Raw genomic sequence first — 26,945 nt, forward strand, 5'->3', positions numbered from 1 at the left:
GCCTCCTCTTCTGTCCAAAGGAAGGGTTTGCTCAGCAAATCAATGCGCAACAAGACATGGGGTGGGAGGTGGGGGCTGCCTTGCCTAACCCGCTTGAGAGAGGCCCATCGTCATCAGCAGAATCCATCTGTGGGCCAATAATTAATGCACTCCTGCCCTTCGAAACGCTTCTCTTTTCATTAAAGCTGTCCCCACAGGGCCTCCGCTTGGCAACGCTTCCCCAGCTGTTGGTTTGAGCCGTTCTAAGCCCCCAAGTCAAATAAAACGGCATGACTTTAAAAGTAATTCAGACGTTTTATAAAATTGACACTGCTCCCTCCCCAAACTGCTGCTAGATTAGACCCTAAAATCTGAGTTTGGGCACAGAATCTAGATATCATCTGGGTTATTATTCAACACAGAAAACACAAGGCTGTTCTGGCTCCATCACCCTTAACTTTGAGACCTTGTACCTCTGTGCCTCAGTTTCCTCATCTGTAAAATGACGATAATCATGCTTGCCTCTTGGATTGCGAGGACCAGGAGAGATAAGAGAAGGTAAAACCTACTCAGCGCTCCATCAGTAATAGTAGGAGGAGCCGTCGTCGTCGTTTTAACACAAAGGTGATGTGGGATAGTGGAAAGGGAATTGATTTTGAAGTCAGAAGTTTTTAGTGTGACTTTGCGGCCATTATTTCCCTGGGCCTCACTTTCTCCATCTTTCAAATGGGTGTAAGAGGGTCCATCCCCCACTGATGTTGTGATGGTTAAATAAAATCATGTCCATAAAGTGACAGGTGATGGGTTGGCAGGGGTTGGTGGGTTTTGTTTTCAGTATTTTAGAGATAAGGGAACCAGGCCCAGAGAGGGCTGTGTCAGGCCTAAGGTCACACAGGATGTCACAGGTGGAAATCTTCTTTAAGATTATTTCACTGGGGTTCCTACCTGGGCATCCATGGACCCCTAAAAGTTCCATGGGTGGGTCAGAATGTCCCAGAATGCAAAGTTGTGAAGTTTTGTAGATTTCTTCTGGGAAAAGTGTCAGAAGTTTTTATTAGATTCTCAAAGGGGCCATGATCCCCAAAAGTTAAGGAACCACTGTCCTAATTTCACCTCTTTACCTTCACAGGTGGATAAACTGAGTCCCAGAGAGGGCAAGGTCACATGGCAAGTTGGAGACAGGCCAGATTTGCACAGGGAATGGATCCTCAAATTCAGGGCCCTCTCTTCTCCAGGAAGCCCTGGGGCGTCTAACGCTGGGGCCCCGTGATCCTTGCAAACATTCCTGCTTCCAGCTCCCATAACTTTTCAAAATCTGTTCACATCTGGCTGCTGAGCTGAACCCACCCCTTTCTGGCAGCATAGCATCTTGGCTCCTGGAGGTTTTGGGGTCAGCTGAGTTTTGGGGAACTTGGGCGGCGAGCCCATAGTTTGGGAAGCAAAGAGGGCAGCCCAACCCTGCCCAGTGAACACAGGCAGCACTTACTGACTGAGCTGGGAGTGGGACCAGGGGCTGGAGGGGTTTCCAGCTGGGGTGACCGAGGACAGTGAGCGCTTTGAGTGTGGGGTGCTTGCGGGGCCCCCAGGAGGGGAGGTGAGCCGGGTGCTGTTCTCCTCCCCCTGCCCCCATCCTCCGTCTCTCAGCCCCAGCCTGTCGTCTTCTTGCTTTGAGCTGCTACCTGAGTTTCTGATCAATCCATCTCATTATTTCCTGCTGCCTGGGACTGAGGCCAAGGGCCCTCTCCGGGACAAACAGGGATTTGGTTCCTGTTTCCAAACCAGCCTGATTTCCCACCCCCAGCTCCCTCTTTTTTTAATCCACAAAGCTGCTTCTGCAAATAATAGCACACACCACCAGGTTTGATTAATTAACTGCACAAAAATGATGGGGAAACCAGTGAAGGAGATAATTATGCAAAACAGAAAGTGTCAGATTTACCAGCTAGTTCTTTCTCCCCCCTCCACTTTCTGAGAACTTGCAAGGGGTCCTTCCCTTTTCCCTGGAGCTGCTTGGTGAAGGAGGGGGCCACTAAAAATCCTGCTCACAGAAGGTCAGGGGAGAGGCAGTCGTGGGGTGGGGGAGGGGATGAACAATGGGGGCAGGAGGCCTCTCGGGGGACACACCCCATGGGAGGAACCTTGGGCCATTCCCCCCTGTACTCATTAAAAGAGGCCCCTCCCACGGCCCCACCCTCTGGGGGAGAGACTGCAATAAGCCGGTGCGTGCCCATTTCTGCTTCCCTGTCTGATTCTGCTTCTGCCTGCCTTCTGCCATCCTCTCTCACCCTGGAGTGGTAAGAGCTGAGGTTTGAGGTGGATGTAGGCCAAATTTTCACCAAATTTCCAGATCTGCTGGGGCTGGCCCTCTGAGGTAGAAGAGATCTGGGGGTGGGTGAGGCCCCCCACACCACACTGGGGGGGTCCTAGTGCACTTGGGGCCTCACTTAGTCCCAGTGTCTCCATCTCCCCATGGGGAGGGCTGGCCCAGAGAGGGACTGAGATGTGTCTGAGCCTCCTGGCCGCTGGCATTCTGGGACCATGTCGGTCACACCCCATCCTCCCTCACACCTGGCCCAGCCCAAGCGCCCCTTCCCCCCAGCTGTGTGATCTGGGGCTCTCGGGGTAGACTTTTCTCCCTTCTTCCCAGGGGCTGGGCCCAGGCGGGGTGCCCTGGAGTGCTGGCTCACCTCCTGCCCGCCTCAGCGTCGCGATAGTCCTCGATGGCCAGCCGCAGCTTGCGCCGGTGCAGGGAGCTGCACACGCCGAGGCCCAGCTCCAGGTCCTCGTCACTCAGACTCAGCAGCACCTGCTCCGGGTGTGGGGGGGGTGGGGACTGAGCGCCCAGAAGGGAGGGTGGAGGAGGGCTCCCGAGGCCTCCCAGGACCTGCGCTGGCCAGAACCCAGCCCCAGAGGGGTCTGCTGGCCGGGCTGCCTCTCCCCAACCTCCTGTCCATCCTCCCTTGCCATCAGGCAGAGCTCTTGTGCAGCCCATCTCAGGGCGGCTGCTCCATGAGGCGGGTGAGCTGGCCCTCCAGCCCTCTGGTCTCATCCCCTTCGGCCACGTAAAGGAAGGTTAGTCCCATTTTGAAGATGCGGAAGCTGAGGTTCAGAAGGGCTATGTGCCTTGCTGGGGACACAGTTATTTATTGGGGACTGGAGCCCAAACCCAGGTCAGCTGGCTCCTAGATGACATCTCCTCCTAACTGGGGGGTGGGAGTTGGGGGACAGGCCGGCTCCGGGTTAGCGAAGTTCATGGTGGGGGGGCGAGGGGGCATTCCCACAGGGGTCCTGGAGGCGCCCTACCTTCCCACTCTTCACGTTCTCCGCACAGGCCTTGACGTACATGGGCATGGCCATGACCACCTCCAGCCAGGCCTGGACGGCACCCGCCTTCCAGTGGGACATGGGGGTGGTCCTGACCAGCTCCACCTGCTGCAGCCGGTCCGTCTGCTCCTCGCCCTCCGACAGGCTGAGGCTCTGCCGTGTGGGGCTGCACTGGCTGTCTGAGTCTGCAACACACAAGCACGGACGCTGCATTGGGGGGCTGCACCCCGAGTCTGCACTCCCGGGGTGCCAGGGAGGCAGGGATGTTCTCCCCCCTTGCATTTCTTCATGTCAAAATCAAAGTGGCTTTTGTTTTGCTTTGCCGCCCCTCCCCCATTACAAAAGCAATCTAGTGAAAAAAAGAATTTGAAAAACTTAATCCAGAAAAGAATACAAATAAAATAGGAAGTGAAAATCACCTCAAATCCCACGCCACCCAGAGACAGCAGCTGCCAGTACTTAGTTAAATATTCCTTGGGAAACACAAATGCCCACGCTTCCAAACACACAGACCCACGCGCTTACACCACGCGTTCGTTTCTAAGATGCTTTCCTCGTCTTCGCTCCGGAGGGCAGGCTTGCATCTCAGCAGAGCTCTGCAACATCTATTGACTACACAGGACTCACGGAGTGGATGCTCCGTCATTTATTGCACCCGCCTCCTGCTGATGGGCAAGGGTTGTTCCCATTTTTCACTACTGTAAACAACACAGCAACAGTTGTCTTTGGGCAACTGGCTGAGCTATTTTCCTATGACAAATGGAGCCTCAGGTCCATCCCCTAACACCCCAAAGCCCATTCCTGGAGCGCCCCTCACAGAAAAAGAGTTCATCCACCTGCATTTTCCAAACCCATTCTTCAGTCAGTGGTTGTTCAGCTCCATTAACACCCGATAAACATGCCGGGTTCAAGGTACACAGACTCGACCAGGAGGCAAAATGAATCTGGATCTAAAGCGGGGTTACATAAAGACCCAAGCGGACAAACTCAATACCATGAGAAACGACAAGTATTAAAAATTAAGCCTGATTAGAAATGACCCTACTGATATTGTATATTACAAATCATCACAACAACATAAAAACTGCTTATCCATCAAATCGAGCACGTTCTGTGTATGAGGTATGCGCGGATGTTAACAGTGTCTGAGTTTGGGCGACGGGAAAAATATGTTATTTTCCTCTTGCTATACTTTGTGCATCATCCAAGTTCCATAGTAAACACGCAGACATTTACAGTGAAAAGAAAAGGAAAATTTGAGAAACAGGAAGCAGTGTAAATGGTTATCACCGGGAGTTTATCCGAATGGATGATGCTCCATTCATATGTTGGAATATATGTGATTAATAAGAAATCTGTCACTGGAGAATTTTTTTTAAGGTTTTTTTTAGTTTGTCCCTGAGCTAACATCCGTTGCCAATCTTCCTCTTGTTTTTTCTTTTTTCTTCTCCCCAAAGCCCCAGTTTAGAGTTGTATATCCTAGTTGTAAGTCATTCTAGTTGTCCTATGTGGGACACCGCCTCAGCGTGGCTTGAAGAATGGTGCTAGGACCGAGCCCAGGATCTGAACTGCCGAACCCCGGGCCACCAAAGCAGAGCGAGTGAACTTAATCACTCAGCCACGGGGCCGGACCCTGGAGAATATTTTTGATACCAGAAAATGTTCACAATCTATTGCCAAGTGGAAAAGGACAGGACGGGACAGCAGGTACAATGCAATCCCAACTGTATTTTTAAAATTACATACCTAGTAATATATATATAGTTATAATTGTGTATATATGTGTATACATACATCTATATATACATAAAATACTAGATGGAAACATGTTAAAAGTCTTTATCTCTGGAAACGGGTGATGGGTAATTGTGCGGTGAGTGTGTGTGTGTGAATGTGCACATGTCAGTGTTTGAGAGCATTTGTGAGTGTTTGCATACTTTTCTGTGTCCCAAGTTTTCTGTATTGACTATATTATTTTTGAAACTGAAAGAAAAGACCCCACGGCCTAGAAATCTTACTTTTTCCAGTACGAAGCCCCTTCCCCCATCCCTCCACCTCCCGCCCCTTAAACTCCTGCAAACTCTTAGGAAACAGCTGCAGGTGACCTTACGTCCTCCTCCACCCCAGCTCGGCTGAAGCCTTTCTCCCTGACGACGCCTGAGGGCCTGCATCCACCCAGCCAAGAGCCCTTCGGAGGCTACAGTCCCCGGGCCTGGAAGACGCCACCCCGGTCCAGCAGGAGCCGGGCAGAGTGACCTAACTCCGAGTGGGCAGAGACGATGCCTCGTGCCTCAGTTTCCACCTCTGCAAAGTTGGCACAATGCTGTTCCCTGCTGTCCGCCTCCTCCTCTGGGCTGCTCCGGGGTGTCAGTGATGGTGAGCGTCACCGAGTGACAGAGGGTATGACAGGGCTGCTCTGTGCCAGGACGGGTAGGGGTTGAGAGCTCACTAACACAGCCTTCCATCTCCCGTCTCAGGCGGCGGGAAGCCTCTTTCCCCCAGGGAAGCGGCCGAGGGCACAGCTCCGTGCAGGTCGCGGTCTGAGCACGCACGTGTTGCCGTGGCTCTGAAAACAGCAGCAGCTGCCCTTGCAGCCCCGCCGGGGGCTCCGGGATCCCCCAGGGGAGACAGCTGCCAGGCTGGGGGACACAGGCCCAGCCCAGGTGCCCTTCCTGGCTGGCAGAGAAGTCTTTCTGATGGGGTCCTACCGGGGTTGGCCGCTGGCCCCCAGGCAGGGTGTGCCCTCCAGTTGGAGAGCTGACAGCCTCCGCATTGTTCTTGTAGCTGAGCCCCGTCTCTGTGACGTCCCTCTGGGAAGATGAGAGACGACGTGTGGCTGCATCTGGTTACTCAAAATTCCAGGATGCAGCCCTGGTTGTCCGTTTGGACCAGGCCTGTGGAGTTGAATAGACCTTGACTTTGGGCAAATTTCCTAACTCTTGAAGCCTCAGTTTCCCCATCTATAAAATGGGTATAATAGTAATACTATCTGCCTCCTAGGTTAATATGACTGTGATAAATTCTGAATGTGAAGCTACAGGAGGCACCAGTCAAGGGTGGCTGTTCCCGATCATAAAGGGCGCCTCCCCTGGGCTCGGGCACTTTCCAGCTGCACCGAGAATTCAGTGGTAGTTGCCTCAGTCCCCTGCATTCCCGGGATGAAACGTGGCTTGAATTCAGCTCAGGTGCTTAGGGAGGGAGCCTAGTCCCTTTTGGTGTCAAGCACACCTGGGCAGAAATCCATCGTCCCAGCTAGACTCCACCTGGTCCAGGTGGGCGGGGTGGGGCCGCCTGGGGGGGCGGATCTGTCTGTTCTGTGCCAAGGTGCACTGCGGGGCGGGGGGAGGGGTGTTGGCACTGCTTGGCCATGTTGCCCCAAGTAAGGGAGATAAAGGGGCAGGGGAAGGGAGAGACGGGAGAAGACGGCAGCAGGAATCAGAGAGAGAGAGAGAGGAGGGAAGAGAGACTCAAAGAGCAAGGCTTCAGGGGAGAAATATGCCACAGAAACAACAAAGCAAAAAGATAAACAGCAAGAAGGAGCGAACGAGTGGAGGGTGGGGAGGAGAGAATGACAGACAGACAAAGAAAAAAGCAAACTTCCTGTGTGTGTGTGTGTGTGTGTGTGTGGGCAGGCATGCGTGTGCATGTGTGTATGTGCATGCACGTGTGTGCATGTGCATGTGTGCACGCATGAGCGTGTGTTTTCCTGAGTGTGGTGTGTCTTTGTGAGTGTGTGCGGGTTGTTCTGTAGCCAACAGGCCTGAGGCCTGGGAGAGGAGCTGGCTTTTCAGTTCACAGTACTCATGGAGTCCAGGCTCGAGGCACGCCAGAGGCCAGGCTGAGTTCAGACGGGCAAACCACACATTTTGGTTTCTGAGAACAAACAGCTACACCCCACGGCCCAGGACTGAGCTCCAAGGAGATGATGCTGCAGGAGGCCTGGGGAGCGGGGGAGTCTCTGGGGTCATAAACCATTAATTAAAGGCAGTTTCCCCATGCAGGCCTCACGGTGCCAGAGTTTATGTCTGGGATTCCATCACTCCTGGCTTTTATTTCCCCCGTCTCGGCCCTGAGAGTGCGAATAACTCACATTTATAGCCAGGCAGCTCAGCAGAGGCTGCGGAGTTAGAGCGGCCGCCGGGGCCCCCGGCAGAGTCTGAGGAGTGCTAGCCAATATGGATCCTTCCGAACCCAGGGAGGCCCTTGGTGACTTTGGAAGGAGAAGTCCGGCATCCCCTCGCCGCGCCCCGCGTACACGGGCATGCACCACCAAATGTCGGGAATTCCTTATGGAGGTTTCCCCGAGCCATGGTACCTCACACGGGGGCTTCGCAACCCAAATCCAGCTTCTACCTGTTTTTCTAAATAAAATTTTATGGGGACACAGCCTTGCTCATTTGTTTATACAAGCCTGCTTTCCTGCAGAGTTGAGTAGTTGTGACAGATTGCCTGGTTTGTCCAAAACGCCTAAAATCTTCACCCGCTGGCTTGTCACAGAAAATCCTTTACAGAAACCCTGAGGTTCCAGGTTGGCACTGGATGTGAGAGCCCCGGGTGTGAATTCCAGCTCCGCTGCTCACCAGCCAGATGGTCTTTTTGGGGAGTGTTGTAACTTTCCTCGGCCTCACCTTCCCCATCTGTGAAATGGCGTGATAATAATGCTGAAGGCACACGTCTGTGTGAGGACCAAAGGAGAGGACGTACGGCGTTCACAGAGCGCTCGGCCTGGGGTCTGGCATACAGCGGGCGCTCGATGACTGCACGGGGCCCTCGTCCTCTGCAGGCTCATGTCGTTTCCAGTCTAGACCTGCTCAGTCCAGTGCAGTAGCTACAAGCCACAGATGCCTGTGAGCCCTCGTGGTGTGGCCAGTCTGCGTTGAGAGGCACCGGAAGTATACGACACACACTGGATTTTGAAGACTTTGTCCAAAGAAAAAGTAAACTAGCTCATTAATAATATTTATATTGATCACATACTGACATAATATTTTGGGTCTATTGGGTTAGATAAAATATATCATTAGAAGTCATTTCATCTCTTTCTTTTCACTTTTTTATTTTTGAGGAAGATTAGCCCCGAGCTAACATCTGCTGCCAATCCTCTTTTTGCTGAGGAAGACCAGCCCTGAGCTAACCTCCGTGCCCATCTTCCTCTACTTTATATGTGGGACGCCTGCCACAGCGTGGCTTGCCACATGGTGCCATGTCCGCACCCGGGATCCAAACCGGCGAACCCCGGGCCGCCGAAGTGGAACGTGAGCACTTAACCGCTGTACCACTGGGCCGGCCCCTCTTTTTACTTTTTAATGCGTCTACTAGAAAATCTAAAATTACATATGTGGCTTGTGTTATATTTCTACTAGACAGAGTGGTCTGCATGGGAGATTTTTTTTTGTCTGTGTTCTCATTCCGTTTTTCCCCTCCGTTGGTGTGGAAGTTAAGCGCCCCGTTTCTCTGTTTTCGCTGCAGTGGTTCTCGCAGTGTGGTCCCTGCGCCAGGAGCATCAGCAACACCCGGACTTGTGAGAAAGAAAAATTCTAAGAGCTCACTCCAGGTGTTCTGGAACAGAAACTGCGGGTGCGGCCCAGTAATCCGTGTTTGAACGAGACTCCAGGTGATTCTGAAGAACCACTCTTTAATGCTTACTCTTGGAAACTTACTGTGCATATTTAACTTAACGTAACCTAGAGTTGATCACTGTCTTAATACCCACTCCTAAACAGTAAGAGTTATTTAGAATTTAGTAATTCGGATGGCACTTCCTGACTCACATCCTACTGCATCCAGGATTTAAATTCTGCCCTTTTCAGGAATCCCACAATGCAGACATTGTCATCATGACTATTTTATATTGATAATATTTGCTTTAAATATCTTAGCTCCATGTTTACCGATTTCTTTGTTCATCATTTCTTCTCATGTCTCAGATCTTCCTTTTAGGATAATTTTTCTTATTCCTTAAGAACATGATTTAAAAGTTCCTCTAACTATTTCGGTAGTAAGCTCTTACAACTTTTGTGTATCTAAAAAAAGTCTATATTTCACCCTTGTTCTTCAAAGAGTTTTTCTGGGGACAGTTTGAGGATGAGGATGACAGCTGGTTTTTTTTTTTTTTATCACTTTGTGGACATTGCTCCCCTATCTTCTGTCTTCCTTTTTGCTCAAGAGCAGTCAGCTGCCAGTCTAGTTGGTCTTTCGTTAGCGCCTTTAAAACTTTTCTCTCTGTCTTTGGTGTTCTGCAGTTTCATTCTGATGTGGCTAGATGTGCATTTCTTTTTATTTGTTCTGATTGATATACATTGTGCTTCCTGTATCTGTGGGTTCACCTTATGAATATTCTCAACCATTATCTCTTAAAAATATTGCCTCTTCTCCATTCTTTCTTTGCTCTCCTTCTGGGATTGGACTTTCCATCTTCTCTGTCTTGTAACCTAGCGCTGTCCAACAGAACTTCCTGTGATGATGGAAATGTCGTACAATCTGCACTGTCCAGTACGACAGCTCTTAGCTGCATGAGGCTAGGTGCACTTAAAATGTGGCCAGTGCAGCTGACAAACTGAGTTTCCACTTTTATTTAATTCAAATATATGTTTACATTGCCACATGTGGCTAGTGGCTATTGTTGTGGACCAGAAAGCTCCAATTTCTCCTTCGTAGTTTTCATCAGCTTATCTCTCTGCAGTGCAGTCTGGGTAATTTCCTTTGACCCATTTTCCACATTAAAAATTCTCTCTTCAGCTAATTAGTCTGCTGTTTAACCCACCCTTTGATTTTTTTTAATGTTACCTACTATATATTTTTTTATTGGTAAAAGTTCTATTTGATTCTTTTCAAGTGTTCCTGGTCTTTCCAGATATTCTCTTGTTGTTTGCTAATGTCTACAATTCCATTTTAAATTTCTTTAAATAGTGCATACGTACTGTCTTGTATTTGGTATTGATAATTACTGTATCTGAAAAGGCCTTGGAAGGTCTAAATCTGCTTTTTGTTTCTGCTGACTCTCACGCATGCTGAACTCATATTTGATCTTATGGGAATCTCCAGGGTCCAAAGAGTGGGTGCCTTCCTCCAGAGAGGGTTTCATTGCTTCTGCTGGGGTGGGGAGGAGGTAGGGAGTGGGGACGATGCCTGGAGCAGAGACCACCTCATTCCCCGTGGGGGATCCTGGGAGCATGAGATCTCAGGCTCTGTTCCTTCGCTTTGCCACACCCCGAGGTTCAGTCCCCTGTTAACAGTCCTGAGAGCAGCATCTGTCCCAGGACAGACCCCGGTTCACATAGTCATCACTCACTGCTCCTGCTCTGGTATTTGCTCACAGCTCTTTGTTTGTGGATGGGGGCACCTTAGGGATTTCCCTTACTTTGGTGAGGCCAATGATGCATTAAAAACTATGTTTTATTCCAGATTTAGTGGTTTTGTAGAGGGATGCCCTTCAGAGTCTGTCTTCCTCCACACTGCCCGAGTGTACAACACTTTTGCTATGTTCACTGTCCACCCAGCACTCTTCGTGTCCTGCTGGCACTGCCCATGCATGGGTCTGTCCATCTCCCCTGCCACAAGGGGAGTCCCCCAGTCAGTGGTCAAGTCCATCCACACCTTTTTTATCCAGGCCCGGTTCATGCTTAATGCCATTAGTGGTGGTCAAAGCCCGAGTTATGGGAAAGAGATGGACAATACCATTTGTTCCTTTTTTTTTTAAATTTGAATCTGCCCAACATTTGAATCTGCTCCACACCCTTCTCTGGCCCCCTGGATGAAGCTAAGTTCCTCCCAGGACAAGGCTCTGAGTGAGCCAGCCCTGCAGACTTTGCCAGCTTCTCCTCAGCCTCTCATCCCTTCCCTCGGCACCCTGGGCTTCTCTCGTCCGCAACGCTCCTGCCCCACTGCTGTCTCTGCGGAAAGGCCACCTGGAGCTGTCCGCTCTGCCCGCCAACTCCTGCAAAGCTTTGGGGCTGTAGAAACATTGCCTCACCCAGGGAACCCTTCTCTGGGCACCTAGCGTAGGCCAGTCACCCCCTGCAACAGACGCACATCCCCACCCCCGGCCCACACTCGCTCGCTCGCACACGCGCGCATTAGTCCCGGCACCATTCCTGCAGGGCACGCTCACGCTGAAATCAGCTGACGGCTGTGGCTAGTGGCTGTGCCTGGTGCTGGCTCTGAGCTCCGGGAGGACAGGAGCTGGGCCTGTTTTTGCTCCCTAGGTGTCTCGGGGACCTAGCAAGGGCCCAAACCAGTGGTGTGCTGGTAAACGTTCCGCAACCGGCTCCCGTGTTTTAAACAGGTGCCTTGGTTTGCAGCGTTCGTTTGCTCATCTCTTTGGGGTAAATCCACCCAGCATGGCCCATTTCAGTCACCAACCCAAGGCCACTGGACGTGGAGTCGGGAATCAGTTCGTGAGCCTGTATGAGCAGCTCCGGCCCACTCCTGCCTGGGACAGAAGGAGCTCCAGAGTTTGGTTAAAAGAAGACACGCGGGAAGGGAGTCGAGGGCAGGCCTCCCTCTCCCGACTCATCTTCTGCCAACCCTGCACCCTTCAGGCCGCAGCAAAGCCACTTGCGTTTCCTCGAACGCCCCGCACGGCCTCATTCCTTTCCTCCCGGCCCGCGGCAGGGCCTCCCTATCTTGGCACTGTGGAATGACATTCGGGACTGGATCATCGTTTGGGGGGGACTGTCCTGTGCACTGTGGGATATTCAGCAGCATCCTTGGCCTCCACCCACTAGATGCCAGTGAGCGCGCAGTGTGGCTGCTCCCGGCGCCCCCATCCTGCCGCCCGGGCCCCTCTGTTCTCGGCCAGCCCTGCTTGGGTGGCCAACTGCGGTCAACACTCCCTGCCCTTGGGTGGTGGCGGGGGAGCCCCTGTCAGCACTTTTCAAGCCAAAAGCTGAATTCTCCTTTTTCAAACACTGCATTATAATCGAAAAAGTGACATTTTGCGGCCTGATAACGGCCCCTGCATTGGATGGAGAGGCTTTGCTCAGCCCTGGCCACAGCTGCTGTGAAATACCTGCCAAAGACTGGCCTTGGAGCGCTGGCCTGCAGGATCACACAGCTCGGTTTAAACCGCATCAAATCACTAACCCTGTAGCTGCTGGGCCGACAGCAGGACCCCGGGTGGCCCGGCCACCAGCTCACAGTAGTCCTGACCCCAGGGCCAAGCAGGCCCTTTGGAGGCCTTGAGCTAACAAAGCTGACGGCAGTCCCACGACGTGTCCCTTAAAATACACGAAACCATCAAGTACAGAGGGTCCAACGGAGCCCAGCTTTCCCCAATGACTACTTTACACTTTAACAAAAAGAAAAAACACATTCTTTCCTTTCCCCTCATTTTTGGTGCTGCTGCCTGGCAAGGACCTAAGCTTGTGCTCACTGAGTCTGTCCCCTGGCTCGACAAGCCCCATGCCCCTGCCCCCAAGCTCAGAGGACAGCCTCCTCCAGTCACCGTTCCCGCCAGCCCCTCCTCCCAGCACTCGGGAATTTTCTGGGGCATCAGGGAATTGATTTCTGGGAGCTGGCCAGCCTCCACGCTGCTCTGAGCTTATTTCCCAGGTGTACTCTTGGCCAGTATTTCCTAATTTTACAGACTTAGGTGGAAGACGCTGAGAAGAGGTCAGGGGACGGCAAATACCGGTGTCTAATGACAACTACTGATTGCTTTAAAAAGTAGATATCAAAGCTTTCTCCTCCTTGCTAACCTGTTCTACTGCTGAATAGTGCCCACGCTGGGGAAGTCCTTCTTAGAGTCTAACCTGCGACTGAAGCCTCCCCCCTTTCTCGTTTACTCTAGCGAGGTATTCCAGCCGGCTGCCGGCCTCCACGCAGTCCCAGGTCTCGTCCCACATCCAGTCCTCTTCCGACACGTTTTCCTGGCCAACTTCTCACCGGCTGGATGCCCCTAAAAGGTGAATTCCGTGAGAAGCTGGGGGTCTGTAAGCAGAGGCCGTGGGAAGGAGCCATCTTCTCCAGGCGCCCAGGTAGAGACAGCACGAGTTTGCGTCTGCTCAGCTCTTGGAGGCAAAGCTGGGAGCGCTGGATGCTGTGGGGTCCGAGGGCCCAGCGTACCGGCTCCCTACCTGGATTTTCAGTCCCCCCTCTTCCCTTCCCCGACCCCCTCAGCTCCCCCAGGGCCTCAGGACACCTCAGGTTCCTTCTGTCCCAGCTCAGCCCGCTTCTGTGAGCCGTGTGGACTGCGGTCATTGTGATGGCCATGAGACCGTGTCCCTTTGCTCACTGGGTCGGGGGGACCACCACGGAGTCAGAGCCAAGAACTCTGCTCAGGACGGGCATCGGCGATGCCACATACGGGATCCTCCCAAACCGTTAATGCAAACCGTCCAACCCCCCATCTCCCTCAAAACGCCTCGCAGCTGCCTCCTGGGAATTCCCTACACCAGTCGTGAGCCACTTTGTGTCTCGCACAAAGACCAATTTAGGAACAGCAAGGATGTTTATGAGCCGTATTTATTTAATTTCCTTCCAAATGAAGAGGGCTTGGTGAGGCTCGGTGGTGGGGGGGGGGGGCGGTGACATCCTCACAACCGAGACACCTCTAGGAAATGCCAAGGAGAAAACTCGTCCCAGTCGACTTTTCCAATCATGCACCCGGAAGCATGGTACCTGACTGGGTCTGGGCCGACAGCCGCCCTGCGCTCGCTGTAGCCGACGCCCTCTCAGGTCCATTCACATGGCTCACCAGAGCCTCAGCACAGGGCACAATATCCTGGGACGTTTCCACCCATTTTATGCCATAAGGCTTCTCTCTCTTTCCAACTCCCCTTCTCCGCCTCCTCCAGGATTAGCATTCTGGAAACTGGAGAACCAAGCCCTATCCTAATGGCTCCTGGTTTTGCCAGTTTCACTCGTATCTGCTGGAAAGTGGAAAGTCTGTTGGACTGCCCTGCTTGTCCCTGTTCCATCACTTACTATGTCTCCTTGGGTTATTTAGGTCACCTCCCTGAGCCTCGGTTTCCTCATCTGTAAGGTTGAGACAATAATACACACTTCATGTGATTTTGGTGAGGACTACGTTAGGATAATTTATGTCATCTCCTTATTTACATCTGAATCCTCACCCCTTAGCCCTAGGCCTGGCACATAGGAAGTGGTCAGTCAATGTTTGTTGAATGACTTAATGAGTGTATATAAAGTGCCTACACAAGCCTGGCAGAGTAGGCACTCAGTAAATGTCAGCAAGTCATCTCGTACCCTCCTCTCCCAGCTTCCATCGCTCCCCTCATTCCCCCCAGAAGCCAGTCTTTGTTCTCAGTCCTCAGCCTCCACATCCCTGGGCCTCTGGCTTGCAGCTGCTCCCACATTGATGACCATGCATTCCCCTGGGATTTCTGGGAGCGTATGGACTCGCCCTTTTGTCAGGCCCATCGGCACCTCACTGAAGGGAGAGTGCTCCCTACTCCCCGCTTCTCTGAGTCCCACAGAGCTGGCCGAGTCCATGATAAATGGTTGGGTCACTCTGCTGGGCTCTCAGGCTGCAGAGGGGCTGACCCTAGCTCTGGTCATCCGGGCCTCTGGGGGTCAGGGCGGGCTCAGGGTTCCTGTGCTGGCTCCAGGCTCTGGAGGGCAGCACCCCGTTCCTCCTGGAACATCCCAAGCCTCGGGAAAATGCTCCAGCCTCAGAAAGGAGTGTGTCCCCTGCTGCCCACTGTCCTTCCCCAGGAGGGAAGGGCAGGAGGGTGCTCTGGTGAGGGAGGACGTGCTCACATTGAGATGGGCACCTCTGGCCAGGCAGGCCCATGGGACGCTCTGATCAAGTGGAAAGACAGGGACCGCCAGAGTGGACGAGGCCACAGAGAGGATCCAGACTGGAGGGGCAGGACTGGTGGCCCAGAGACAAATTTGGGCCATGGAACATATTTCTCCCGAAGGACACCGTGTTTTAAAAAATTAGTTGCCTATATGAAAGACTTTGAGTTTATTACATGACATTTTTGGCTTCTCCTGAAAAATCAGGAGCTCTCGAACACTGGAGCCCCTGTCTCCTTTAGCTGGGTGTGCCCGCAGCCCCACGCACGCCCTCCCTGGCCACCTCTGAGCCCGGCCCCACAGGCCTCCGGGTCCGAGGGATGGTGGGAATGAGGCGTGTAAGTGCCCACACAGCGCTGGCACGTGACGGCACCTGCAGAGGTGGGTCCCCGTCATTGTCACCCACGACACCTGCAGTGGGGCCTGTCGGAGCTGATCTGAAACAGCAGCCGGGAGAGTCCTGCCTGCTCCGCCGGAGCCCCGCGGTCAGGACGCTGCTGTGCCTTACGATGCGCGGGTGCGACCCCACCTGCATCCTGCCCTGGGAGGGGACACAGGGTTCCCAGAGGCCCGTTTTACTTTTTCTACCTTTTGTTTCCCAAACTCAATTGACCACAGAACCAGGCCTTTTTCCCTCATTCCACGGAGCGCCCTCTGGGAATACTGGGTGGGTGACTCCTTCAGTCTCTTTATTCTGTGCTCGGAGGGGCTGAGTCAGGGGTTCTCTGAGTGGGTCTTTGGAGGAGGAAAGTGAAGCTCAGAAATGCCAGTCAGGGTGTCCAGAGAGCGCGGCTGGGGCTCCAAGCCGGGGCTCCCCCCTCCTACCCAGGTCACCTCTCACCCCGGCTCCTGCAGCCCCGAGATGAGCCGGGGTCACAGGAGATGCCAGGCGCTTCCAGCTACTCATCCGTTCCTCTCTGCAACAGCCCTGTGAGGCAGGCGGGTTCATTTCCACTTTACAGAAGGGGAAACTGAGGCTCAAGGGGACTATGTGACTGGCTTCAGGTCACCCAGCTGAGTGCCGGCTTTCGGATGACACCCAGGGGTCAGGCTCCATAGGCTGGGTCTTTCCTCGACGCCCCTGCCTACATTGCTTGGTTTTTGTCCATTCTGCTGGGTTCAGACTGTTGCTAAAATGAGTGCGTGTTTCTTGCACACACATGAAGGGACAGAGGGAACCTGAGGATGATTCGCACACTCGAGCCAGGTCGGTGCCCCGGGCCTGTGATCTCCGACCCTCGGTTTGCAGACGGCCCTCAGATTCCCTCTGGCTTCAGAGAGCCTCCTCCGGTCACTACGGCTCTGGCCCCTGCAGTGACAGCTGTCAGAGGCAGCCTTCTCCCCTCCCTGGCCTGGGTGCCTCCGACCACAGGCTCCAAGCCACCCCAGAGGCATGGGCCTCCTAACAAGGATGGAAGCGGGCACTGTGCAGGCATGGAGCCAATTTGGATGTGACTCCAGGGTCGCTGGTCTGTCCCAGGGAAAGCAATAAGGCAGCACAGAGCTGGGGGGTGACAGGCAGGTGGGGCCAGATGTCCTGGCGGGATGGTGTGCCCATTCCTCTCCCTGCCCAGGGCCCTGGGGCAATGGACTCAGCCCCTCTGTCTACACTTGCCATCTGGGGCAGCAGCAAAATGGACGCCCTGGGACTGGCATTTCTTAGCCAACCTGCCGGGGCCCTTCTGCCTTTTGCGGATGCTGCACACGACTCAAGTTCTTCCTGAGCAAAGCGGATGCTCAGGTAGAGAGGTCCACGCTCCCCCTCGCCTCGTACCTGGCTCGCCTCACTTCTTAAGGCACAGGGGAATCCCACATGAGCCGCAGGAACTTTCCATGGCTAAACGATGTCAGAAATGTGGCATGCTTAGAGATTTCCAAAGAACCACTGACTTAGCCCCTCCAAGCACAGAATAAAGGGGCTGAAGGAGTCACCCAACCCAATATTCCCAGAGGGCGCTCCATGGAACTAGAAAAAAAGGCCTGGTTCTGTGGTCAATTGAGTTTGGGAAACACAAGGTAGAAAAAGTGAAATATTTTTCTTCATTGCAGAACTTGTCAGAGCCTTCATAAGCTAAGGCGTTGTGTCGATCTCTAAGGTTCAAGACACTATGCATTATTTCCAAAACTTACTGACCCAGGGATTTTTTTTTCCCCAGCTGAATCTTGTGGTCTGCAGCAGCTCGGAGCACTGGCCTGGGAGTCAGGCTGGATACCGGAACTGGCTCAGCCACCGCTGCTCTGCTCTGCTCTGCTGTGGGCACGTCCCTTCCATCTGCAGTAGGAGCGGAGTGGGTGAGAGGCCACTACGAGCCCTCTCAGCTCTAAAACCCTTGCTTCCTCTGGTCCTACCCTTGGTCTGGCCCCAGCAGCCCGGGCGAGTTGCTGAACCCACCTGGGCCTGTCTTCGCATCTGTAAAGGGGCCAGTCCTGCCCATCTCCCAGGGCTGGTGAGAGGCTGAAAGAGATCACTGTCATCATCGTCATCGTGGTCATCGTGGCTAACAACACTGCTCCCCGAGCTAAGCCTTTTACACGTGGTAACGCATTCCATCCTTGCAGCTGCCCTCTGACAGTATCTTATTGTCCCTAGTGTACAGGGGAGGAAACTGAGGCACACCAGGCTAAGGCTAGTTACCAGGTAGCAAATGTCAGGAGCAAGGTTTGAACCCAGAGTTTGCCCAGAATCTATACTCTTAACCTCGACCCTAGTCTGCCTGTGAAAGAGCTGTAAACTGTAAAGGGCTGTGACCCGGAAGGGGCATGTTCAATGTAGTCTTGCTGTGGCTCATCAGGGACATGTGTGGCCTCCTGGGAGGGTCTCTGGCCCTCGACCTGCAGGCTTTCAGAAGCTGGGGGGCCTGTGAGAGGCCCCCAATTTCCCGTTCTGCCAGGGTTGAGCAGGGAGGGGGCCTGGACCTTCCCTCTTTGGGGCGGGGGGGTGAGTGGGGGAGTCTGGGGGGCCCAGGGGGAGTGACTTCTCCCCAGGGGGCAGGAGGAGGCCTGAGGCAGGCAGGCCCTGGAGGGAGCTTAGTGATGACCTAACCCCTGGTCTTCACACAGCCCTGACTTCGCAGAACCTTCGTTCAAATGACATCACATCTATAAGATAAATAAACTGGAGCTTTGGGCTGAAGGGTGGCGAGTGTGGCAGAGGAGGTGGCCGGGACACCAGGGACTTGTAAGACTCCACAGGCACAGGTGGGTAATCACTGCTTTGGTCTGTTTTGGAGGGAGCCTGAGGTCCAGAGAGGGAGACTGATTTGTCCATGGTCACACAGCAAGTCCTTGACCAAGCTGGGAACGGGGAGCCCAGAGCCAGGCCTGGGGCTCCTGAGTGCACTGGGCTGGAGGCGGTGGGGCTTCTGGGGTGGAGCGGACGGGGCCTCCTTAGGAGCACGAGGCTGGGGTCTGGGCAGAGCCCTGCGGGCCCTCAGCTGCAGCTCCATGCCAGGCCGCTCCCTAGAGCACGGCTTGGGCAGCCTTGGGCCCAATTTAGGGCTCTTCGTCCAGTGTCCACGGGGCACCACTGGCCCCAGGCCAAGGCCAACGGGTCACCCGATGCTTGACAGAAGCCTCTGCTGGCCATGGGTCGGGTGAAGTCTGAGATGGTGGACGCCACGCCCAGATGGACTTCACCCGGGTTCCACTCCTCCCCCTGCCACTTCCTGGCTGCGTGCCACCAGGAAGATTGGGACCCTCTCTGTGACTCTAACAGAGGTACTGCTGCAGCTTCTGAGGCTGCCTGGGGGGCAGCAGACACCCACCGCACCAGCCCTGCTGGCTCTCTGCTAAGCGGGCTGCTTGTGGCTCCTCCCTCCCTAGGGGGCCCTGGGGCTGCCCCAGGAAGGTGGTCTCAACGGACCTATGACGGCCCCTTGGGGAAGCTTCCCAATGGCAGGTCTGCGCTAAAACCCACGGGCAGGATGCCGCCCTCCGCCATCACCCCACGTAACCTCTTGCAACTGAGCCCACAGTGGGGAGCTTGCTCCACTTCCACACGGATCCCAGGGCCTCCTTCACCCCCAGACCTTCTACGTCAGTAGGTGTAGGATGGAGGCTGGGAATCTGCATCCTTAAACCTCGAGGCCTGGTCAGGTCTGACAACTACTGATCTATGCCTGGTTCTCAAACCCCCTCTCCTTCCTTTTCTTCCTCTCTTGCTCACTTTTTTTCCTCTCATGGGCTCCTTCCAATGGACTCGTGCACAGAGGTCCAGTGTGTGACAGATAAGAGCAGAGCTTCTGGCTGAAGGTGGGGCTGGAGCCTTGCCTGCTAGTCCTTTCACCAGCTATGGCAACCTCTTGAGGGACCTCTGAGGAACCCCCAAGGGTTCCATGGAACACAGTTTGCAAACTCCCGCTTATTCCAATTTCTTCCTCTATTGGGTGGAGAAACTGAGTCCCAAGGAGCTAGCCTGCACAGGGCTAGTAAGGCTTTCTCAAGTTCTCTGAAGCTTCCCATTGATCAGTTGTCCCTCGGGGGGAACTTGGGGGCCGGTGGCTGAGCAGAGGCCCCGTTACTGAGAACACAGGCTCTGGAGCTAGGCTGCTGGAGGTGAATCCCAATGCTGCCTCTTCCCAGCTGTGCGACCATGGGCAAGAACTTCACCTCTCTGTGCCTCGGTTGGTTTATCTGTAAAACGGGGATGATAACAGTATTCATCTTGGTTGGAAGGATTCTATGAGTGAATATCTGCAGAGTTCGAGGCACACCTCCTGCCAGACCAGGCCTGCCCTGGGCTCTGACACACGTCTCCTGCACGGTGACCCTTGGGGCTTCTGTGGGAAGAACCCAGACTTGGGCGGCCCAGTTACTTTCCACGGTCTAAATTTCTCCACGCCAGCCGCGGCAGAGAGTGTGTTTCTGGCCTCTGGAAAGACAGAGCGTCGTCAGGCTGGTGGATTCTGGGGGCAAACATGACAAGCGCGTCCGATCCAAGGCAGAGAAGCCCGGACTCTCCCACAAAGCCACACGGGAGCTGAGTTTGGACTCTGAGGACCGTGCGTGCGCACAGCTGGAGGGATGTCAGGTTCACACAGTCCCATGACTGATCGTACCCCTGGGGACAAGCATTGATCGAGTCACCTTTGGGCTCAGGATGTGTGTGAAGCTGCTTCTGTACTTTTTTCCTACCTCCGATGGAGGAAAAGCAGCCCAGGGCCAGCCCTTTCCAGGCTCTAAAACACACCCAGCTCTCATTTCTGAGCCTACGAAGACGGAAGTGCAGTTACACCGGTTCCTGAGATGAGGACACTGAGGCTCACGGTTAAACAACTCCCTTGAAATTGGATGCAGGGCCAGAGCTGGAGCGACTGCGGGCTGCAAGCGTCCTCCAGATGGAGCACGGCATGCAATTTTATAGCTTCTCTTGCTTTGGTGCAGTGAACTGCTCCTTACGGGTAACCCACTAAGAAAGCAATCAGAGATTTCCAAACTCTGAAGCTCAGAAATGCAACGAGCAGTCAGCCGGTTTCCTGGGGACTCTGATTCGGAGGCACGGCTGCTGCACAGGGCCTGATGAGGTCACAAGGCTCCCCCACGGACCTGTGAGGTAATCGCGGGTCCTGCCATTTTTAGGAAGAACAGGTCCAGGTTTTCAGTTGCTGCTGTTCCTGCTTCTCAAAGATCAATCCTCTGGGGACAATTTTCTCGGGGATGTAGCTCGTTGGGGCTGGTGGGCAGAGCCTGGGAGCTCGCAGGGCTCCCGTCGGCAGATTTTCCAGTAACTGGGCTTTAAGGCACCGTGCAGGTGCGGGTCGGGGATGGGCTAGCCATACCCCAGTTGCCACCGAGATTTATACCCTCAATTTGCTGGAACAGCGACACTTCACGGGTGATGCGCTATGACTCTGATATTTAAACACCATCTAACATACAGTCAAGACTAAACCCCTTAGCTAGTTTTAAGTTCATAGGGCACCCTTTCATAATATAAAATTGGGAATCTATCTTTTTGTAAGTTAATTATCTGTATTCCCTCTTGATCCCTTATCGTCACCAGGTTCTTCTCCCACTGGAAAAGGGGGACACGTGGGAGTCGGGGATTGTGGAATGTTTTGCCCCATCTAGTGAGTTTTGAGTCAAAAAAGCCTAAGAGCCACTTGTTCAGAGCAGACAGGCTGGGCGTGGGAGGTTGTGAGGCCCATTTTGGGAAAATGCAGGGTTTTGGTGAGAGGGCCCATGGATTCCTTTAAAGCCATGTTGTCAAGGGGCCGATGACCCCGTGTTGCAGCCCCCCTGCACCCGGATTCCCCGGGAGCCCAGGCTGAGCAGCCCAACTCCGTCAGGGCACTGGGGTGGGGCGGATCCCGGGCCCCCGGGCACATCCTGTGGCCAGGAGGGGACCCCCACCTTCTGTCGGGGGCAGAGTTGACCCTGGGATACGGCAGTTCTGGGACAGCGTGGGGGGGGCACTGCGGGACACGTGGAGGTGACCCTCTGCCTGAAAGGCAGACTAGTGCCGACAACGCTAGTTTCTGCTCTGCCCTCCCCGCCAGCGCCTCTCTGGGGGCAGGTTTTCTGGGTCAGGGGTAAATGGCTGGCGAAATAGGCTCGGTCACAAAAGCAAGGGAGTGCCACGCTGTGCCAGAGGCCACTGGTGGGCGAGGGTGGGGGTCGGGTGAGGTTCACACTAGGCCTGGCTGAAGCACCGAAGACGCCCACCCGCTTGGTCCCAGCCTCTCACCGCCTGGACGGTGGAGCGGCTCAGGGCACTACAGACCCCCGACGCTGGAAGCCCAGTTCCACTGTTTACTAGTTCCTGACCCTGGACGATTTCCTTAACCTCAGTTTTCTCGTCGATAATGTAGGCTGTTGGAGGGTTAACTGGGTTAATACGTGTAAAGTGCGCAGCATGGACCCTGGCCCATGGTAAGGGCTTAATAAATGTTAGGTATTATTATTATTGTTATTACTGTTACTAGGTTACACCTGTTGGAGCCTGCCAGCGCGGGTGGGAGAGCACAGAGAAGGGCCACACAGCACAGCCACACAGCTGGTGCACTGCACAACTCAGGGCGCCATTCACACAGTAGTGCCTTCTAGAGTAATGCAGTTCACAGCCTGTGCAGCTGTACACTGGCGCTGGATGCCTTGGGCAGCCCTACTACAGTTTCTGACTAACCGGTGCCACCTGAAGTCGGACCATTTGGGGCAAGGTCTCAGAGAAGATTAACGAAGGAGGCAGTGTGGCTTCTGAGTAGAGCTAAGAAGTCTTGAAGAAGGTGTGACCCGGCCCATGAGAAGGTCACAGGATTGTAGGAGCGAGAGCTGAGATCCTGGCCAAGTCACTCCTTTCTGGGCCAAAGTTTCCCCACGTGTCCAGTGTGGGGGGCTGGGTTAGTTCCGGGACACCACCTCTGACTGATTGGCAGTGGCTAAAGTGAAGAAATCAGAGGCCACTGTGGGCTGGAGGAAGAGCTCTTTAATCGATTAATGATGTCTGCATGAGGCCAGAGAGGGGGAGCAGTGGCACATGTCTGGGCCGCTTGCCCTCCCTCAAGACAAGCCCAGTGGTTGTCAATCCTGGCTGCACCTTAGAATCATCTGAGAAGGTTGAACAGCATTCTGCTTCAGGGGTATGGCCCGGCATCGGTAATTTTTTTTGAAAACTCCCCAGGTGATTCTCATGTGTGGCCAGGTTGAGAACTGCTGGGGTGGATGCTCCTAAGTTCCTCGCAGTCCTGAGCTCTACAACCTCTCGGCATGGTCTATCCATCACGGAGCTTGGAGCTTTGAGCTTTCTTCCAGCAGAAATGACAGGGGAGTTAAAAGGCCCAATTTCCATCAGTCTTATTGCTAGAGGATTTGCTTTTAGGTTGGGAGACAGAAGTTGAGGGCACCGGCTATGAGCAGGGACTGGGGTATCGGGGCGGCCTCTTCTGGGACCAAACTGTGGAGTCCCACTGGGGGAGGTCCCGACTTTGTGTCTGGGGGGCTCACGGGGCTCAGAAAAGCCTGGCCACTGCGCTTCGTGAGGGATGCCCTGTGGCCCCCTCGATTTCTCTCTTAAGCTCCTTTCAGTCCCAGGGAAGCTGAGGGGTTGGGACGATGCAGCGGCCCACTGGGGTCTGCAGGAAATAACAGGCCCCACCTCTGGGCCTCTGGAAGGAGCGCTGGGGGGAGAAGGAAGCAGATGAAAGCTGACCGGGCCGCTGGGCTGGAGAAGGCAGGGCCGGAGCGCCAGGCTCGGAGGTGGTGTGACAGGACCACGGGCAGCCCCGGAGGCCGGCAGCTCCTCCAAATTACAGTCAGGGCCACAAAGACGAGATGTTTCTGGGAGGCCACCCTCCACGGGCCCAGAATCCAGCCAGCTTTCCTCGGCCCCTGCCCTCAGCCCCTCAGGACCCAGCCCTGGGATTCCAGGGCGCAGGTCAGGCCGGGCCTTGCCTCCCACCCGGAGCCAGATAGAAGCAATCAAATAACATCGAATTCGGTAATATTTTAAAATAAGCTTTATTTAGATTTTTTTTTTTTATATTTTATATTTGCATCCATGCCTTCGAGAAACCTTTCCCACGGGAAAGGTTATTTTCATCTAATGTTACCCATAACTCATTCGCTATTTGACGTAGTTCTCTTAAATAAATCATCCTTAGTAACTCTTAGAATTATCTCCTAATTTACAAAAACTGAAATGAGAAGGAACTCCTAAATCCTTACCAGGAGTGGCTGCGATCTTATTTTCTCATAAGTAAAGGGAAAACAATAAAAACCAACCAAAAGAAAAAAGAAATTCATGGGGGAGAAAAGTATTTTCTAAAAATCTCTCTCTGTAGAGCGAGATGCCAGCTCTGGCCGCTCTCCCGCACAGCCAGGCTCGGGTCAACAGCTTAGCCGAAGACCGCCAGAGAGGTCCTTACGAGGTACCCTGCCTGCTCCGTCCCAACCCCCACCAGGCAGGAGGAAAGGGGACACCCTTGGGGCTTTTCTGTTTGTTTGAGAGATTTGGGACAAAATATCCTATCCATCCTGATAGAGATGCTCCAGCATTTTAAAATCCCCTTGTTTCTTTGTAAGAGCTGAAAATGTTACTTGTTAGCAGAAAGCGCAACTATTGTTCAGAGGGCGTGTCAGTGGAGCTGCATTAGCGGTTAAGGTGGAGCAGAGCGGGTTCACAGGTGAGAGGGAACGTCGCTTTGGGCCGTGGGAGGTGCATGTGGTCTCCATGGCCTGGTGTTACCATGCACACGGTGCCTTTGCTGGTGAAGCCGCCCTGGGGCCAAACCTGCTCCCCCAATGGGCAGAGCTTCCTGCCAGCCCTTCTCTCCTGGGGTGAGCGGGCTCAGGCTGCTATGACAAGTGGGAGGACAGGGCCCGAGGGATCCCGAGAGATTCTGTTCAGCGCGGCTGGGGGAACCAACCAGAATGAGGAGGGCAGAGGCTCCGGTGCTGGACCCTGTGTGCCTAACAGCCCTCCCCTTGAGACGGGCGCCTCCCCCAGTGACACCTGCCTGGCCACCGTGCAGAATGAACCAAGGACGAGAAAGACACAGCTGCAGGGAGGAACGTCTGCCGCTCAAGGATCTGTGAGGAACCGACTGGGGCCCAGGGTCCCTGCGGTCGTACCCTGTGGTCATGCGGCTGGCTGTCTCCATGTCTAAACTCTCTCAAAAGACAGACCCAAGAGAAAGTGACCACTGCAGTAGGCGCTCTGCTCACGGAGGTCAGTGTTCTGTATTTCAGATCAATAAATAGATAGAGAAAGGCCTGGAGAGAGCTGGGTGGGAGGAAGGGGGCGCGCGCTTCCATGCAGGGCGCAAGGATGCGGGAGAGAGAGGAAAGAACGGAGAGAAGCAAGCTCTGGAGTCCAACGGTCCCTGGTCCGAGTCACCCTAACTCTACCTTGCACAGTGTGGCAGCAGCACAGTAATAAAACAGACAAGTCGACAGAGACACCAGCTCCCACCCGCCCCGTGGAAAAATAGACATTCCAATATTTATGTCATAATTTAGATAGAATAAGTCTTTTGCATTTGTGCAAATAAATTAAATGGAACAATTTTCTTTTTTTCCATAAAGAAATGGCAACGCAATTTAAAAACTGGCAGGCCCTTAAAAAGAGCCCGTTTGACCTCTGACAAACCGAGCCCAGAGGAGGACCCCCTGGTCGGGTTCGCGAGCCTCTGCGGAGGGCAGACCTTACCCTGATGAGGATGGCGTTTTGGAGTTAAAGTGACTTGGCCGCGCCCCAGAGCAGGGTCTGGTCCCACACGTTCACACCGGGGTGGGGATGGGGGGTGGACATCAAAAACAGACCACATCCTCGGGGAGACGGGCTCCAGAAGTAGCAGTTTGGACAAGGGACATTTACAAGCACGGAGTGCACAATAGTTTTGTTATTTACAAATACACAGCAGTCCTTCAAGTTTTCAAGTTTCATAAAAAGGAAGGGGGTGCGGGGACGGGGGGAAACAAAACAACCCAACGAACCAAACAAAAAGAAAAGAAAAACATAGAAAAAAAACCAAAAACAGAAACCCAGATTAACAACACAACTGCATCGCTCCAAAGACGACAGAGTTGACAGGTTCACACACGTTTGTAGTATGTACATCAATTACAGAGGTGGCGGCGCAGGGGGCGGGGTCACACGTGCGTTGGCGCCTGGCCACACCCAGCACCCACGTGGGCGAGAGCTCGCGGGCACACGCACCGCCACGCACGCCCAGACGCGCACCCCCCCACGCTCGCTCGCACGCACGCACGCACGTCCACACGCACAGACACGCCTGCCGGGCCGCAGGCGAAGGGAGGCGGGTCACCAGTCCGCGTCCTCCTCTATGTAATAATCGGGGGCGGTACCATCAAAGAGGCCGGGGTCGAGGGACTTCCGCTGCTTCCCTCTGGCGAAGACGCGCGAGATGGAGCCGAATCCCATCTTCTCTTTCTTCTTTTTCCGTTTTTGGTCTTCAAGATCCTCTAGTGACTGCAGAGTCGGGGCCACGTGGCGGAGGGGGAGGGGAGAAGAAGAAAGCTAATCTGAGCTGGGCGCAGAGGACAGTGCTGGGTGGAGGGGCGGGGTGGCCAGGGCTGAGGGACTGGCCCCCAGTGATTACGAATGCCAGAACCTCTCGGGGACACCAAAAGGACCCACCCAAGACTGCCATGGGGATGCCAGTGAGGAGAGAAACACTGAGAACAGGGCCTGGCGCATGAGCATCCAATGACCTTTAGCAGCTGGGGGTGTTTGTACTACTATCTTTTAAATTCGGTTTGCGCACAGCCTTCCAGCGCTTCTTGACGGCTGGCAGGCACATGTCCACCCTCTCAGACAGGCCGGGCCAGAGGCTCGTCTGCAGGGTCACTGCAGCAAGCGCACAAGTACCCTGTGAAAAAGGCCCCGTGGAAAAGGGGCCCCGGGAGAGTCCAGAAATCGAGCAAGTAGGAAACTTGAGCTTTATGTCAGCCAAGGGCAAGGACCTCAAGGCCCTGGGCAAGAAGCAGGACTGGCCACGGGAGAGCCCCGAGGTTGGGGCTTGGTTCCAGTCCTGATTACGTTACTACCCATGGAAGCCTGGAGAGCCCCCAGCTTCTCTGAGCCTAGTTTTCTCATCTGTGATGTGGGGATAACGATGATGATGATGATGATGATATCCCCCTGACTCGGGATAACTACACAGATTAGGGGGTGGTGGCTGCAGGAGAGCTTTGCAAACTGTCAAGTGCTTTAAACAAACACGGGGTGGCATTACCCGTCAAAAAGGTGGAGGGTTAGACTAGACTGATGTTTTCCAAAACACATCAGAATTACCTGAATTCCAGGCCTCAACCCACACATGGTGGACCAGAATCTCCAGGGGTAATGTGCCAGGACCCGGGTGCAGAGGAGCAGTGCTTAGATCATGTGGGAGCCCCGCGTCTAGAGAGCTGATCTCAGA

At 54.1% G+C, this 26,945-nt stretch overlaps 1 protein-coding gene across 7 annotated transcripts in view; it reads right to left on the reverse strand.

Annotated features, from left to right (window-relative positions):
- Nucleotides 1–26,945, reverse strand: part of KAZN (kazrin, periplakin interacting protein) — a 1,021,468-nt gene that overhangs the window by 14,343 nt on the left and 980,180 nt on the right. For 4 of the 7 annotated variants that reach the window (XM_070602791.1, XM_070602782.1, XM_070602802.1 and 1 more), the window contains 3 exons: nucleotides 25,870–25,993; nucleotides 3,283–3,488; nucleotides 2,667–2,785 (listed from right to left, as the gene is read on the reverse strand). In XM_070602791.1, coding sequence (XP_070458892.1) covers nucleotides 2,667–2,785; nucleotides 3,283–3,488; nucleotides 25,870–25,993 — 449 coding nt within the window. Of the gene's footprint in view, nucleotides 1–2,666; nucleotides 2,786–3,282; nucleotides 3,489–23,501; nucleotides 25,994–26,945 lie in introns of those variants that run through there. The other 3 variants (XM_070602823.1, XM_070602830.1, XR_011535473.1) reach the window with 2 other exon arrangements.

The sequence above is a fragment of the Equus przewalskii genome, chromosome 2, assembly GCF_037783145.1.
Source record: "Equus przewalskii isolate Varuska chromosome 2, EquPr2, whole genome shotgun sequence".
In the NCBI taxonomy this organism is placed as follows: domain Eukaryota; kingdom Metazoa; phylum Chordata; class Mammalia; order Perissodactyla; family Equidae; genus Equus; species Equus przewalskii.